At 49.5% G+C, this 17,782-nt stretch overlaps 1 protein-coding gene across 1 annotated transcript; it reads right to left on the reverse strand.

Annotated features, from left to right (window-relative positions):
- Positions 1-535: 535 nt before the first annotated feature.
- Positions 536-10,707, reverse strand: ECRG4 (ECRG4 augurin precursor). Its single transcript, XM_045771737.2, has 4 exons — positions 10,495-10,707; positions 6,375-6,422; positions 4,386-4,543; positions 536-913 (listed from the first exon to the last, which is right to left on the reverse strand). The coding sequence occupies exons 1-4, from the start codon at positions 10,571-10,573 to the stop codon at positions 755-757; spliced, it is 444 nt and encodes a 147-aa protein (XP_045627693.1). The 5' UTR covers positions 10,574-10,707; the 3' UTR covers positions 536-754.
- Positions 10,708-17,782: the final 7,075 nt, after the last annotated feature.

Genomic DNA, 17,782 nt, shown 5'->3' on the forward strand with positions numbered 1-17,782 from the left:
CTTTCTCCCCTTCCCTCCCCCCACCCCCACACCACTTTTCTCTTTTATCTGCTCAGGTTGTTTAAATACTAGGTGAATTATATTCTTAAATATTTCTTGAATTCATTGGCGAAGCTTTAATTTTTTTAAGAGAACGGAGGCCTTGAATTCACCCAAACTTTAGCTTTTTCCCTATGACCCTTCTTTCCCTGCATGGTCATATTAAACAGGCCCAGTTCTAGCTCAGGGCCTGGGGCCCAGAAGCTCTCAAACACCTGTGCAGTGATTAGAATACTCCAAACCGTGTTCTGTCACCTTAAATAATTTTTGACCAGATTCTCTTGCTGGTTTCCTATCTTGTATTTTGCAGGGGCAGAATTTTAACAAGCAAAAGACCCCTGCTCGTTCCCATGGTCTGCCCGGGCGGTGGCGCGGATTCCTGGCAGGGTAACGGTGACAGAGAGCTGCCTCTCCAAGGAGGATTCAACTTTGAGAAAATCCAGGCAATGAAAACAGTGGCCGGCTTACTTTCCATGCAAATGAATTCTGAGACTTTTGTTTTCAACAAAATGCTTTTATTTCTATTTTTTGATGGGATGCATTGTTAGGTGCTTGCATGGAATATCAAAAGGCATCGATGCTGTTTTAACTTTTCCTTCCTGGTTGCAGAAAGGGGGTAGAAAAGATCTGCTGAAGGAAAGCCCAGCAGAAGCCACATGGTGCGAGGCAGTGAAGGGGTCATTTCCGTGGCTGGCCACGGAGCGCGGAGTGATGATCAGTAGTCATCGTAGTAGTTGACGCTGGCTCCGTGCCTTAAGTTGTTGGGGTTCTGGGGACCAGTCGCTGCGTCCTCATCATAGTGTCGCTGGTAGTAATCGTAGTCGTGCCCATTCCGACCTCTGTTTAGCCAATAAGTGATGTCATCTTCAAATTTCTGGAGAAAAAGAGAAAAACAGAACAGATTTAAGGACACACACTCCCCCTAGACTACATCCTATCTCTGGCTCTTCTCTGTGACGGCTTTTCTTCAGTGATTAACAACTCTTACCAAGAATCACTCTTCGTGATACTATTCTGTGCTCAGAGGTCAACACAGCCCGCTGAAAAAAGCCATTGTCCCCAGAGGAGTCCAAGTCCTTGAAAACGTTTGCGCCGTGAGTTCTAAATACACCCGACACTCAAACATTGTTCTCTTTCTTGGGAGATAAAATGGACATCTCCCAAAGATAGCAGTAGCTTGGCCTGACCCCCAGGCTGCACACATCTCACAGACATTGCCTTCTCTCCCTGGCCTGCCCTGGGCCTGTCCCACTCCAGTGCACAGAGTAGATGCTTGATAAATTCAGTCACCCCCACCCTGGCATGGCGGAGCCACGCGAACTTGCAGTGGCGGCTCTTTTATGCCCGTGGTGTTGGCTAGCGCTGGCACGGCTCCACTTGCTCGTTCCACAAACCCTGACTACATGGGCCCGGCCTGTCAGCCCTGTGCCGGCCACTGAAGGGCCACCCAAAGCAAGTAGGCCGGACTCCCTGCCTTCCCGAAGCCTGCAGTTGCTGAGAGACAGTTGCAGTTAGCAGGAATGAAAGGGAAGGGGAAGAACTGAAGCGAGTGAGAAGCACGGAAGGACTTTTAGGTTTACAGCTGGGGTCACTGGTCTTCGCTATGGATGCCTCTCTTAAAGGAAAGACTAATTCTCTGTGGGTACTGAAGGTGCGAGATGAATGTAGATGGGCGCTCGCATGTGTCAATGCTGACGGCTTGGTGAGAGGTTTGGTGCGAGGCCAAAAAGGCGGGGATGAGAGAAGGATGACCTAGGGAGACTGCAGGGTATTTAAAAGTTTGGGTCCAATTTTTCTCAAAGTGTGGCCAGTGCACCCCTGCATCCTAATCTCTAAGGATGCTGTACAGCAAGTTCGCAGCCCCCCCCCGCCCCGCCCACTGCCTGGATGGAATTTTCCCGTGGTTAGGTTGCAGGCGTCTAGTAAGAATGCCAGGGAGCATGAGTATTTGAGCACTGCCTGACGCTGGAAGGCCCGGCCTCACCCATGATGGTGTTCTCTGTGGCCGCCCCCTTCGGGTGAGCAGTGGGTCAGCCCGTGCCACGCCGGTGAGCACCACTGCTGCCCTCCTCTGCCCGCCGAGCCCCAGGGGCTCTGGCGTCTGCTCAGCCCTCCCTCGGCCTCTGCCATGAATGTGAGAATGTTTGCTTTCCCCACAACACGGCAGCTTTTCCCAGAGTGAAATCATCTTTCTCCTTGGTTTTTCGCATTTTATAATCATGTTTGAAGTTTTGGCAAAACTCAGACCTTGAAACATCAAGGTTTTCCATAAATTAAAGAAATGTTTTGTGAGTACAGAAATAACGCAGACTCACATTTTACAAATTGATACGTGGGAGTGGGACAGAGAAAAGGGGGATCGTAACTCCACTGCCAAAGACAACCACAACTGACATTTTTGATGTATTTCCTTCTAGTCTCTTCTGTGACTGTTTATTTTTTTTAAAGATTTTATTTATTCATCAGAGAGAGAGGGAGAGCACAAGCAGGGGGAGTGGCAGGCAGAGGGAGAAGCAGCTCCCCACTGAGCAAGGAGCCCAATGCAGGACTCGATCCCAGGACCCCAGGATCATGACCTGAGCCAAAGGCAGATGCTTAACCGACTGAACCGCCCAGGCGCCCTTTTCTGTGACTATTTAGTTATAATCTTATGGATCCTCACCTTTATTCTGGTTTTTGTCACCAGTCATTATTTTAGCCATTTCTCCATGTTAGACTCTTAATACATGGACTACATCAAAGAAATGCAAATTACTACAAGGACATACCATTTTCATGTTCAAGCAAAGTACTTTTTTTTTTAAAAATTTTCAGTTAGAATTCAAGGTGGTGCTGAAGATGCCAGAAAATTGGTGCTCTCGCACGTGACTTCCGGGAATGTGCAATCCGACAGCACCCAACGACCCTCAAGTGAGTCTGCCTTCTGCCTGAGCAACTGCACTGGGAAGACTGCAATGCCAACTACGGAGCAAGAGGCACACAGAGATGTGAATCATAGTACCTGTCGTTTGGGTTGCTGTGATCGTAAGTTAATTCATACAGGTGCTTAGAATCCTGCCTGGCAGAGTCTGGGTATACGTATTTAGCTTTTTGCACAGAAAAAAAAATTATACTTGAGTAGCAGAAAGATACTTAGGGAATAACTGATATATCCAATGATTGGGAATGGGAAGGAAATTATAATCCAGCTACACGACTGCATTTTATGCAGCCATTAAAAATGAGGCTTCTAAAGAGTTTAATTTTGTGCTATATCTATTGCGATGTCTTATACATCCCCTATGTACAGAATGCATCTTGGGCCCTTTGGAGAAGTACTTCTCCAGCTGCCCCCGCTTGGAGATGCTGCCCTTCATCTGTCCCGGTCCCCCTTCCAGCTGGAGTGGCAGCCTGAGTGTTCTCCAGGCCACAGCCGAGCCTCCAACACAGCACTCCTGCTGGCGCCGCCCTGCTGGTCACTCTGTACAATTGCTTCTACGCATCAGACCCTGCGACTTGAACTCTGCCCCCAGCTACAGTCTGTGATTGTAAACATTCTTTTTCCTTGGCTTAGTGAATACATCCACTCATCCCCCTGCCTGAACACATGAATGGAATGGCACCATCTCTTTCTGCAAATGCATCGCCAGATTTTCCCGAACACATCTGCAAAGACCCATCTCTCTTTAAAAAGTCACTTCTCATCTCTTCCCATTATCCTCACGGGTCTTTGCATCAATCTTGTTGTTTCTGACATTTGGGGGGGTAAAGCTGCAAATGTGTTTTGGGGAGGTTGTGAGTTATTTCTTTTTTAAGATTTTATTTATTTATTTGATAGAGAGAGAGAGCACGCACAAGGAGGCAGAGCAGCAGGCAGAGGGAGAGGGAGAAGCAGGCTCCCCACTGAGCAGAGAGGTTGATGTGGGGCTCGATCCCACGACCCTGGGATCAAGACTCTGAGCTGAAGGTAGCCAGCTGCCCAACCAACTGAACCACCCAGGCACCCCGGTTGTGAGTTATTTTACAGACACCCAGGCAAACTGTGCAGATAAATTACATGGGATTCCGGGATGAATTTACGTGCCAGCCATTTTGGACAATGGCTTCCCTGGAATCCCGCTTCTCAGTCACGTTGGGAGAGAGTCCCATTTGCATGTGGTATGTTGAAAAATGCCAGCTGATGTCCCTGTATCCCGATGGAAATGTTATCCAATGCCTGGAGAGGACTTGGCCTGTAATGGGGGCTCATCCTTTTTGGAGTGAATTCTGAAGCCTAATTATCTGTGCCCTGTTTCCTCAAGACAAGCCTCTGTCCCCACCCCACCGCCCTGGGAGGAGCCAGGCTGCCAGTGGGTGGGAATACCCACCGCTTCGTCGAAACCCATGTAGAGGAACTGCTGGTACCACTGCTGGACCTCCGGCCGAGAACGGTCCCACAGCTGCCGCTTCTGGCGCTTCGGGCTGTTCAAGAACTCTTTGGCCTTGCTCTCGTCCACCACCACTTTACCCTTGGTCGGAGCGGGGGCTGAAATGATCAATCCCCCCCCCCAAAGTACAAAGAATGATTTCTTTTCTTATTGGGATGAATCACTAGTATATACCCCGCACCCCAAGCCCACCCTGCCCCAGATGGTTTTGATTTTCATTCTTACACCACATGTGATAAAATACGGCCACCTGTCATCAGTCTCCATGCCCCTTGGTAGTAAGCTCTCCATTTGGGGGCAGCTGTATCAAGGGGCACAGGCTAGCCCCCATCTTCTAAGGCACAGGGAAGAGATAAGATTTAGCCCATCCTCTGCAGCGACTCACCAGGCCTGGACCCCAGGCCTTAGGCAGGGGCTGGCGGCATACCCCTTAAGCGTTTAGGAAACAACTGGATGTCTAAGGCCACGCAAATGTATGTTCCTTGCACATGCCAACCAGAGAGCGCTGTGCTTGCTTAGGATAGGAGACCACGGAGAAAAAAGACCTGGGATGCTGAGCCCAGGCCCAGCCCGGCGGTGCAGCAAGCTCTCACCCTGGAGAGCTGGAGCAGACCGGACCACCCTCCGCGGGCCTCACAGATCTTCAATGATTCAACCAAGTCTTGACGGGTACTGGCCCTTACTTTCACACTCAGCTTCTCCCAACATCTTCCCATTGTGGTCTCAACTGTTTAAAAGGCACCACTTGTGCAGGCTGGGCTCAGGGGAGGCAGCTGTGTCACTGCGTCTGCCCCTGCTCTCGGCCCCTCATCTATTAAAACTCAACTGGCAGTCCCCATCTTGGTGTTGTCATGAAGGCCGCATAGGATGATGGGAGTGAAGTGTGCTGTGTGATCCCTGGTCACGTGAATAAGTAGCCATGGATTTGTTTCCTCACTTCCTGTTCATCTATGTCTCTCTCAGGGCTTGTTACAACTCTTTTGTGCATAGTAGGTGCTCAATATGTGTTTCTAGGCTTGGCTCGAGTAAGCGCTGAGGATGTACACCAGGACTCGTGATTATCTTGGTGGTCTGCTCTCTCTCCCCTCTGACAGGCTGGCCCTTCAAGAGCTTCCATCGCCCTGGGTGTCCTGGAGGAGCGGGCTGCCCAGCACAGAGATCGGGGATTGGCCAGGGCCTGGTGAGCAGCTGGAAATGCTGAGAGAGATGCTGCGAGCTCTCAGGAGCCTCCTGCCCCTTTGAGGGGCCCCACGTGCTCAGCACCTGGGGGATCTCTGGAGGGCTGACTGAGAAGCATGTGAACAGCACTAGGGAGCCACATGGTCAGGGAGCAGACTTGAGCCTGCCAGAATCCCCCCTTAACTGGGTGGGGGGCGGGGAGGGAAGAATAAGGGATCAACGGTTCACATCAGAAACGTGGTCACACTCCTAATTTCCAAGAGGTAGACAGCTTCTTCATTTTCCAGGCGAAGATGACAGTTCCAAGGGAAGATGGCCTTCACAAGACCCATGACCGGTCCAACTGGTCTACCCGATTACGGCGGGCCCGGAAGGCACAGTGCGTGGCTCCCAGCACTTCTGTTTCTGCCGCCGGCTACCACATTCGTCACAGGAGTATTTTTTCACAACAGGTGTTAGTAACAAACCAGCCTTTTCTGTTCCACCCTGCCCCCACTGTAGCACTGTTTCTTTTATTTGGGGTCCACACTGACAGCTTTCAGAGAAATAATCTTCAAATTTTTACCGGCAATAATATTTACCTAATGAAATACCACACGCATAGCCACCGAGTAAGCCCTTCAGATCTGCCAACCTTTCAAGGAGTAAACCCTTCGATGTTCCAAACACAGACCCCAGTGGGCACACCCAACGTCGCCTTTCGCTGCGACCCGCTAAGAAGCCGCCCTTCTCCGTGGGGGGTGCCCTTACCTTCCCGCTTCTGAAGCAGCAGCTTCAGTTTATTCCCACTCACGCCACCTAATGGGATGAACAGAGAAGTCGTGTCAGAGTTGCACCAAACCCTTTAATTTCTCAGGTGCAAGAATCAGAGCTGGAAAAAGTCCCCGCCCGCCCGCATCTCTGTCTGGTAACCTGAGTTACCAGAGTCAGCGTTTCGCCGATGGCCGCGTTCCCTGTCATGCAGGAAAAGCAAACCAGGCTGCTCATGACCAGACCGAGGACAATGATGGTGGCTGAGCAGGGGCATTACGATTTGAGATACTCCCTAGGAGAAACGACATTGTCTTTCCAGCCCCTTATGTCTTATTATGAGGCCGGGCCACCCGGCATGCGTACCTTCCTGCAGACTTTCCCTTTTTATGGCATAGTAAGTGGAAGTGTTCCCCCCAAATTCATATCCAGCCAAAACCTCTGAATGTGACCTTGTTTGGCAAGAGGGCATTTGCAGATGTAATCAAGGATCTCAGTTAACTATGAGGGAGATGATATCACCTGGCTCTAAGGTGGATTTTTTTTTAATGATTTTTTATTATATTATGTTAGTCACCATACAGGACATCCCTGGTTTTTGATGTAAAGTTCGATGATTCATCACTTGCGTATAACGCCCAGTGCACCATGCAATACGTGCCCTCCTTACTACCCATCACCAGTCTATCCCATTTCCCCACCCCCCTCCCCTCTGAGGCCCTCAGTTTGTTTCTCAGAGTCCATAGTCTCTCATGCTTCACTCCCCCTTCTGATCACCCCCCTTCTTTATCCCTTTCTTCTCCTACCGATCTTCCTAGTTCTCATGTTCCATAAATGAGAGAAGTCATATGATAATTGTCTTTCTCTGTTTGACTTATTTCACTTAGCATTAGGTGGGTTTTGAATCCGATGGTTGGGAACTTTGGAGGAGAGGGAGAGGGTACAGAGAAGGTCGCCATGTGAAGACAGAGGTGGGCAGACACCGAGAAGTACCATTTGCTGTGATTTTTATTCAGTTCTGAAAGTATTTCTAAGCAGCTAAACATTTGAATAGAAAATAACATGCCTGGCCTGGTAGGATACCCTCCTCTTCCTGGTGCGCAGGTGTGAGGAGGACCTGTAGACACGTCTGATCCTTCAGCGCTTTATGTAGGTACAAGGCTCTCCCCTGAAGGGGTATCCATAGCCCCTGGGAGAAAAGTGCGGCCTCAGAAGTAACGAGCCGAGTGTGCTCCGGTGTAAGGAGCTGGTCAGGCCCCAGGTTGGAGGGGGTGCTGTCCACCTTTTCAGGCAGGTCCTTCACCTCCCCATCCCTGGACAGACGCTAAGGCCTGTGCTTGCATCTGCAAAGGTGCAGTTTTCTGGGAATAGCAGCCATAGTTTTAGCCAGCCTTTCAAAAGTGTCTGGGACCCGGGTAAGATTAAAAACCACCCCCTGCTTAAAGAATTTGCTATGTAATTGGGGGGAAAAAAGCACACTTGGGACCAAAGGTCACAAATGGGCGGCCCGCAGCTGAGCTTTACCTGCACAAACACCCAGTGTTTACAAAGCTTGAATTTGAATACCTCTGGGCGGGAGTCACTCAGCACACCGCATGGTCCATTGAGAGCCATCTCACTTAGGAGCCCTCTGTGGGCATCTGAACTTGAGCGCCACCCAGCTGCCTTTAGAGGAGGTACGCCCGCCGGGAAACATGGTTGGGAAGAATTTCTAGGAACCAGGGATTTGGGATTTTTTCGTACATCAAACATTTATTACCAACAACCCTCTCAACCCCAAAATTAGGCACAGGGATTAGAAATAAAAATACATCGCACTTCTCAGTAAAGCATTACTAGCAACTTTCACTAAAAATGTATAAACTTTGTTAAAAATTTACCAAGCCTTCAAATGATTTGATTATAGATATTTATAATACGTACATTCTAAACTATGTTAACTGGTACAGTGGAGTACCATTTGAAAAAATGAGTCAACAAATAGTTTCCAGAAACACCCCTGGGCCATAGATTAGGGCATAAACTAAGGTTTCCAACACCTGGGCAGCCACTCCAAAGATGGGGTGAGTCACCCCACGAGGTTCCCCATCAAGAGTAAATAAGCAGAGATGGGCACTTGATGGGACTCCTGTAGAGGGGATTATTTAATTAGGGTGGGACTACACTTAAAGGCTGTGCTTCCCATCAGATCTTAAGAGTCAATAAAGAAATCTATGAACACATTTGCCAAAGCAGACAGATACATTCCTTGGCACAAATATTAGCATTCATTAATATCTTAACATTGGTCCATCTCTAACAACAGTGTGGCACACACAGAATTAAGTATCGCCCCTCCATCTGTTTGCCTTCTTAACAATAAATGAATGAAATGCCGCCTGATGTTGAAACAGACATTGAATTCAGGCATTTGCGATCTCGTTGCAATTTCTAGCAGCAAATGTGTCACTACTGTTCTGGAAATGAAAGCCTCACCAGATCTCATCTCTACAACGGAAAGACACAGAAAAATCCTAAATGATGAATTATTGATGTTGCCACTGTGCCAATTACTAGACACTGAAGTATAAATAAATACTAATACATGTGATTGGACACCACACTAAATTTGTTTGAAGAAAAAAATGAACAACTGAATAGCTGTGAATTTTTTCCTATAGTATGGATGTTTTTTACCCCAATATCATCAGTCACTACTTCTAGGCTGATAATAGGCACTCCTGAATTTATTAAACCTGACATTAGCTCTCCCAGCAGATACAGAATTGCAGGACGCCCCCTTTGAAGGCGCTGACTATTTAATAAAACTCTTCAAGAAGGAGCAATGATCATTTTCTCCATTAAATGTTTTTGATGTCATACAGCCACCTGTGGGACTGGATGTATAAAGATTTTCATGTTATGTCATAAGAACTTTCACATTCCAGCTCAATGATGATAATATTTTAGCTGACACCTTTCATCGCGTTCTTGGCACAAATGAAATAAAACACATATCTGAAAAGGAGTGGCTTATAGCAGGTGCTCGCTCCTTTAATTCCGATGTGCTTCTGAAAATGGGAGGAACAAAGTAGGAGGGGGTAGAGCAATCATGTAACTGATTAGCCTCCCCTGTGGTTGTAACTTAGAAGAGCAATTCTCCCCACTGGAACAGGTCCCCTGCTGTTCTGGAGGCCTGGGGCTTTGGCCTCAGGCTCCTAGGGCAGGCTTCCTCCCTCCCTTCCACCAGGAGTTGGCTTTTCCATTACCTGTTTTGAATAAGCAAAGCAGGGAAGCAAAGCAATCACGGTGTCATTAGGCAGCTACTTTGTAGGGGGAAGAGCACCAGTCTCCTGGTCCTGGGCAAGCGTTCCATGCCTTCCTGCCCCAGGACCCTTAGCAGAGGATCTGGGATCATCCTATGCCTCTCAAAGTGGTGAGCCTCAAAGGCCCTCATGCAGGCATGAGGCCCCGAGTGAACCATAAAGGGTCCTACAAGTGGAAAGGTAGTCCGGTCAGGACAAAACCCTCAGGTGGGGTCTGTGGACTCCCAGGGTTCAGATGCCTGCACCCCCGGCAAACGACTTCATTTTGGGGTTGTATATGAATGTGCTCATTTTATAGGGTGCGAACCTGGAATTTTCAACTGATTCACTGAGGGCTCCACGAAGCACAGAAGGTTAAGCATTTCTCCTTTAAAAGCATTTCCCCCATAGGGGATCTGAGGCCTGTGCACAGTCTGGCAGACCTGGAACTTGACTCAGTTGGGAGATGCTTGGTAGGGAATTGCCTGGAAGGACCTCTCCATAATGACGCTTTTGGGCTCCCCTCAGTCCTGGAGGGCCCCCACTGCTGATAGCTCCCGTTACCCCTTTGCCCCTTATATTAGGTCCAAAACACTTCTTGCCCCTCCTTCGGACCTTGGCCCTCATTCTTTCCCAAGGTGACCACGCATGTCTGAGACCCTGCCCTTGACCCTGGTACTCTGTCTGAGGGCCCAAGCGCACCGCTCCCACTTGTGCATGTGCAAAACCCAAGACCCCTATCACCCCATGGTACTTGCCCAGGCTCCGGTTGGGTCCCTCCGCCCTCACTCCATCCCCGATCTTCCTCCCAGGCGCCCTGCCATCGTCCCACTTACCTGGGCCCAGGCACAGCAGCAGGAGCAGCGCCAGAGCGATCAGGGCCAAGACGGTGGGCCGCGCGGAGTAGGCGGCCATGGCTGCAGCGAGAGGGCGGGAGGGAGACGCGCACCTCGAGCCGCTGCGCTAGAGGACTGGGCGCGCCTGGACAGGGGCGCAGGCAGGCGGGCGCTCCCTACATTCCAGCCGGGGCGGGACCTGCCGGCTGGGCACAGAGCCAACGGGCCGCGGGCCAAGCGGTCGCTCGGAGCGCCACCAAGCCCCGCACCCCGGCCCCCGTACCCCCGTCACACCGTCACCCCCGCCGCCGCTCCACTGGGGCGCCGTCCCTCGGCTCCAAGGCCACGGACGCGCGCGATGCCGGGGCCACCGACGGCCGCAGGGGTCAGGGGAAGGGATGGGGAGATGGACTACCCGGTCCCAGCTCAGGTTTCTCTCCCCCCTTCCCCTCTCGGCCGGCCTGGCTCGCGCACTGCTCGCTTTCCCCCCTTTCCCCTCCCCGCTGATGCTTCCCTTCGTCAGCATCTCGCTCCCTCGCGGGCGCGGGGCCCTGCTCCCGCCTTGGCTTCTAAAGTAGCCTTTGGAATTTCCTTAATTCTGCGCGCTGGGCTTAAAGATGCCTTTGGCGGTGCTGAGTTTTGTGAGATTTTGAAAGACTCCACAGTCTGGATTCAGAACTGCTGTTCAGGAAGACTTCACCCCCCAAACTACTCTGGTAGAAAAGCCTTTCAGAAACCAGGAACCTGGTGAACTCCGTAGGTGTTCGCAGGACAAAGGGGCCCCTCTGTGCGCCCAGTAACTGGTGCACACCTAGAAGATACTAAAGGGAGGCCTGGTGAGCCCGCAGCAGTGCCACCCCCGTGCCAGGCCTGCTCAAACACAGAGGATGCATTAAGGGGCAGTGTGGGGTGGTGGAGGAATACTAAACCCAAGTTGTCCCAACTGACCTCGAGCTGGTCACCTGCATTTACAAAATGGCCACGGTGCGGATATTACTTTAGCGGCCCTTCCCACCCAACATCTGCTCTGAGCTCAGCTAGATTGCTTTTCCTCAGCTGGTTTCTCCCTTGTTATACCTTCCCCTGGTCAGTGTTTACCGTCCTGCCGTAGGATCCGCTCTCCATGCGAAGCAGTTGGCTTTCCCCAGCAGGCACTGGGAAAGAAGCACCTTAACCCTGAGCTACAGGAGGCAGATGGTGGCCGAGGGTCACACACCTGACGATTGTAGGGAGATGCTCACCAACCCTTGGGGGAACGGAGGAACCAGGGAGAAGGAGGAAAAGCATGGTAGCAAAAGGTGATGGATTTACTTTAGCCCAGGGATGAGACATTTACTAGCAGGAAGAAAACCAAAGCAAATACAAAGCCAGTGTTCTGTTTGGATTGGTTTAGGACACACATTAAAGATGTTAATTGTAACCTCTCATTTATCTTGTGGATATCATCCCCTCTATGCTCCAAATCTCCAGCGGAATTTGCTTCTAATAGAACATTTAACTTCTCTCGTAACTAGGGTCCGATCAGAACTGAGTTCGTGTAGCCATAGTAAGGACAGTAGCCATCTCCCTGGACAGTTTCCTTCTTCTGTCTTTTGGATGCAGACCTACATTTCCTCCCCTCCCCCATCCCTTCTCGTTTTTAGCTGAAAATACAGAGCAGTGATTTTATTTTCTCATAATTCAAAGATTCCAAGGGGAAAAAAGGTCTGCTTTCATCAGCTTATGCAGTTGTAGTATTTGAAGACGAAGTGGATATTGAATCCTAATGTTTCCTGAGCCTGTATTTTTTAAAAAATGAACTTTGATTTAAAAACAAACACTGATGTAGAATTGGTAAGACAAATCAAGGATCCTACAGAAAATTTTTTTAAGATAATTGCCATAGGCGGGAAGAACAGTTCCTGAGATCAGGCTCCGATTCCTTTGCAGGGAGCTCATTCATGTGCCACCTCCAGTCTGCTCCAGCCAGCACCCTGGGGCACCGGGAACAGCCGCATCTTTCACAGGGAGGGCGGTGGTGAGAAGACGTTGCCAGAAGAGTACGCGGAAGCTCAGTTTACACCCAGCAGATAAACATGATCATGTTTACTTGCAAAACAAGGATGGTTTTCCAGAAGATTTTATGGTTCCCGGAGAAGTGGATATTACACATCCCAACTTATGACCGATTGGTCCATCTCTGCCAATCAAAGAGACAGCCTCTTCGGGTCAAATTTGTATTGGAATATAATCCAAAGTGTGGAGATCAGATATATGATACCAAGATCAGGAAACAACTTTATCAACCCGCCAGGGGCCCCTCCCCACCACCCCCCTACCCCACAGGTAATGTGCCATGATAGTTTGATTTGAAGCAATCGTCTTTAAAAAACATTTTAGGGGCACCGGGGTGGCTCAGTTTGTTAGGTGCCCAATTCTTGATTTCCGGTCGGGTCATGGTCTCCGGGTCATGGGATCCAGCCCTGCGTTGTTGGGTTACGTGCTCAGTGGTGAGTCTGCTTGGTGATTTTCTCTTTCCCTCTCCTCCCCACTCGTGCTCTCTCTAAAAAGGCAAAATTTCATTGGTTTGATTTTCATTTCCTTAAAAAGAAAAAAAGCCCCTCAAAATAAAGACTTAGGGTTACCAACAGGAAGACATTAATAAAAAGAGCTATTAAAAGCATCAGATTCATGACTGTGTCCATCGAATCCTGTTCAGTTCTGTTCAATCCTGTCTCAATGTTTATTTCTCAAAATGCTCACTGGGCGTCCTTTGCCTCGACCGCATTCCAGAGGGAAGTGTCTTCGGCTCCAATATTCTCGTCTGCTTTCCACACCGGTAGTAACATCTTATCACCACTGATAGAACAGCACACGGCTCTCACAACCACCCATCGCACTCAGTCCTTTGTTCACGTTCCTTCAACCTGGTCCAGGGTTACTACATCCTGCTTGGTGGGATTTCTGCGTCTCTCCCACACACACATGGGACAGTTCAGTTGTCAAGGGGGCTGGGAAAGCTTGGGCCTCAGTGACCGTTACTGTAGCTTCTTCAATCAGAGGTTCCCAGTGTGATGGAAGTCTCCGTGCTCCCCACAAGGTAAGAAGCCCTTTCATAAGCAGTATTTGGTGGCAGGGAGCCACCAACTCTGCCTTCCTCGGGGGCTGCGAAACTGGGTGCTTCACCTGGAGACACTGTGTCAGTTCCTGATACCAAAGTTCCTTTCCACGTGCTTACTCAGCAGTATCTGTGAGCACGAACTACGTACGAGGCACTGTGAAAAGTCCTTTTCTCCCTGTTTACTTCAATTTGACATCCCGCTCAAGTGCATGGCTCTCCTTACTCCCTCTGCTCGAGCTCGTCCCATTCTTTATTCCAGTGTTTCTCAAACTAGGGCGAAACATCCCAAGGTGCCTATTAGTGCATGTTCCTGGGTCAGACTCCCAGGAATTCTGATCCAGTCCATCTCGGGTGGGCCCAGGGCTCTGCATGTGTTGTAAGAAGTGGCTCTTCGAGGGTGCTGATGGCCACCGTGCTCTCGAGTACGTGCTGAGATGCTGGGCTCACGGGGCTTTCCATGAACCTCGCCTGCTTCCCTCAGTCTGTGCCTGGCCTCCCTGCCCCCAACAGCGTACATCCCCCCCCCCATTTCCCAGAGTAGCCCCAGGGGCTTAATTTCTGCCATTTGGCACAGCAGCGAAGAACGCAGGCTTTGGAGTTCTGGTTCATTATGTGTTGTGTACTAACCATGCACATAAATCACGTGTCCCCTGTGGTTCTGTGGAATTCGAGAAACATCATCTAGCAGGTGGACACCAGAAGTCTCATGTAGGGAGCTTGGTAAGGAGTAAGCACCTGAGAGAGGTTATCTTTACCAGAACTTCCCCGTGACCTCTCCACTCACGGTCTCTGTGTTCTCTCCTCACCCTGCAGGCTGGCCCAGGAGCCCAGGAGCCTTCCTTAAGGATGGGTCCCCATCTTCCCTACACCTCAGTATTGTACGTTATCAGACTGACCTCAAACAGAGCCCTGTCGTGGCTCCCTGACCTCAAAATGCTGCCCTGACCAACTTCCTCCCTCTCTTCCTGCTCTCCTAGAGCCTGCTGACTGATACACTTGGTGAGGGCACCAGGAGCCCAGCGCACGCTGGGGAACTCTACGGAACAAAACAGCACGGGCAAGAGGGCAGCGTCTGACACGCCACTGCCGTTTCTTACAAGAGGCCTTAGAGACCAATCAACCGAAGGCAGTGTGGGACCCAGTTTGACTCTGAGTCCAACAAACCAGGACTAAGAACACAATATGAGAACTTCGATAGGGGAAACTTGATTATGGAATGGGTGTCTTACTAAGATTGTTACCTCCTTAGGCATGAAAATGACTTTACAATTACTTCTTAAAGCCCTTATGTGTTAGAAGATTTATGGATAAAATGATCTGATGTATGGGATTTGCCTAAAAATATTTCAGGAAAAAAGACTGGCAAACATCGATAATTCTTTTGCTAGGAAACCACTTAGACGTGGCTTGAACCCCAGTGGTGATGTCTACAGAGGATCATTATATTATTTTCTGTGTATATTTATAAATTTCAATAATCACAAGTTGAAAAAACATAGAATTTTAGTGGCACCCCATTGACTATAGAATATATAACACAACATATGACCTTCAGACTCTTTATTTAGCCTTGAACTATGGATAATAGTTATTTTTGTCCCTTACACTTCCTGTAAGTTTACTGATTTCCCCAAAACTCAAATTCTTGAGTAGATTCTCTTCATCTTCATGCCTTCGTGGCTTTGCCCACCATGTTCTCCTTCTCTGGGATGCCATCGGGCCATCATCTGTGCGGGTTAAAACCGTCCTCTGCTGGCCACCTGTCCCTGCAGGGCTCAGCTGGGTGGTTCTTATGCTGCACATGGTGGTGATGGAGCTCACTCAATAGTGCTCAGTTGGCAAATGGGCTGCCCTGGACAGTCCTGGAGAGCTGTGCTCACGTGTCTGGTGCCTTAGTGGGGTTATCTGCTTAGTGGGCTCAACTCAGCTGAGACTGTCACCTGAAGTGCTTCCATGTGGCTTCCATGCTGGTCTATCCAGCATGAGGATCTCAGGATGGTTCCTACAGGGAGACCCGTGGCTCCCAGAGAGACTATTCCAAGATCAGTTGTTCCAAAAGACAAGAAGACGGAGCTGCCAGTATCTCAAGGTCTTGGCCTAGAAAGTGACATGAATCTGTGCCACCATCCTCTATGGATTGAAACAGTCAGAGAACCCATCAGTTTTCAGGGGGAGGGACAAAGATGCCATTTCTCAATGGAAGAATGTCAAAGAATTTGTGACCATCTCTAACCCGCCATACCCACCCAACCTTCAGGCCAAGAGGTCTCTCCTACTTCTTTTGGGCCAGGACTATGTTTTCCTTTGAATTTGCGTGACCCCGAGTTCCCCCTGAATGTTTCCCCATTCCTCCTTGGATTTATTTGTGTACTTTATTTTTCTTTTCTCCAATGGATTTTAAGCTTTTGAGCTCCTCAATCTGTTTGTTCTCGTTTTTTATTGCCCCATAAAATCAAACACTCGGTAAATATTTGATGAATGAATAAACGTTGCCTTCTAAAAGCGAATTTGCAGTCACACAGGTTGTGTATAAACAAGAACACCTTGTATGTTTCAGTTTTTTATTTTAAGTGAGATATCAGAAAAATAGATGTTACACATAGCAAAAGGTCATAGCAACTTCTCAGTTATAATAATAAGGAAGGACCATTGCATAAAGACCCCTGCCAAATGCCAGCCGTAGACACTGTCTACACCTAGGGCCTGGCAACTGGGGGTTAATTTTCATGCTCAGTGGTGGGTCTTCAAAACTCCTTTCTTGTTTATTAAGCATATTTCTGTGTTGGAATTTTAATAACTTTTGCCATTTCAAATAACTGAAGCCAAAGGCAGGGAAAGTGGGAAAGTTTCCTTTTGATCTAAAAAAATATTGAGAAGCACAAAGTCCTCATTATGCACAGTTCTGGCTCACTGAAGGGCTCTGTATAAGCAGGGCTCCTGAATTTGCCAGCAGGGCTCCTGGGGAGGTGCCCAGGATGCCACAGGCAGATGTGGTCCTTAGCGCAGGTGAGTGTAAATCCTCCACTCGGGGGCCTGGGGACAGCTGAAGAGTCTTGGGGGGGAGAAAAAAAAGGTTATTTGTATCCCCAGGTGACCTCCGTGAGATAGGTGATGTGATCAAAGCAGATTAACGTGTGGAATGGGGCCAGTTTTCCAATCTCTTCGTGCCTCGAATAGGCAGCATTCTAACAGAGAAGATCCCGACAGCTGGGGGAGACCACAGAGCCCCAGAGCAGACTGGCATGTAGAAGGGTAGCACAGCTACCCACGTTAGCGCAACTCCCGCGCACATTCCCCAAATTCCTTTTACTTGTGGGGCAGAGGACCCCGGTGGGTTATAAACACAAAGCCCAAAGCAGCCGCTCAACCACTGCACAGAAAGTATGGCTTTGATAGGAGGGGGCTCAAGGTTCCAGAGGTGATGGACAGCAGCACTGGGCACCAGGACCAAAGCCGGAGGCCTGCTGCCCGAGCTGGGTCCTACACACCAGGCGGCACTCCGGTCAGCTGGGAACCAGCAAGGCCAAGCCACCCCTGGGCACTGGTGGTGCAGGCAGAGGCCAAAGGAACCGACAGGCGCCACTAGCACCTTCATGATCTCTGGCTTTATAAACAACTCAAAGCAGTCCCCTCAGCTTTTAACAAACTTCTTCTTCTTTTTTTTTTTTTTTAAGATGTTATTTATTTATGTGACAGAGAGACAGCCAGCGGGAGAGGGAACACAGCAGAGGAGTGGGAGAGGAAGAAGCAGGCTCCCAGCCGAGGAGCCCGATGTGGGACTCGATCCCGGAACGCCGGGATCACGCCCTGAGCCAAAGGCAGACACTTAACGACTGCGCTACCCAGGCGCCCCAGCTTTTAACAAACTTCTTGAATCCCAAAAAGGTGGAACAGATACCCTGTCGTGGTGCCGCTCCTGTGGATCTTGGAGCGTCGCTGATAGAACCCTACTGAACTCTATTCAGGGCCAAATAATAGAGCTCCAACAGGTAAGTGCAAGCAACACCCACATGATCCAATCCACAGAACTCCTCTGATGACTGTTGCTCTTCTTGTTCATTTCCTTTTCTTTCTGGGATGTTTCACTTTGTTATCTATGTATGTTGTTAATTACCGCGCGTGGAACTGAAGAGCCTTGTACATGCAGAGCCAGAGAGAAGATGCCGTTCCGATTAGTCCCATGCCAGC

This window comes from Ursus americanus, chromosome 7 (assembly GCF_024610735.1).
Source record: "Ursus americanus isolate L20-20 chromosome 7, mUrsAme1.1.p, whole genome shotgun sequence".
Taxonomy (NCBI): domain Eukaryota; kingdom Metazoa; phylum Chordata; class Mammalia; order Carnivora; family Ursidae; genus Ursus; species Ursus americanus.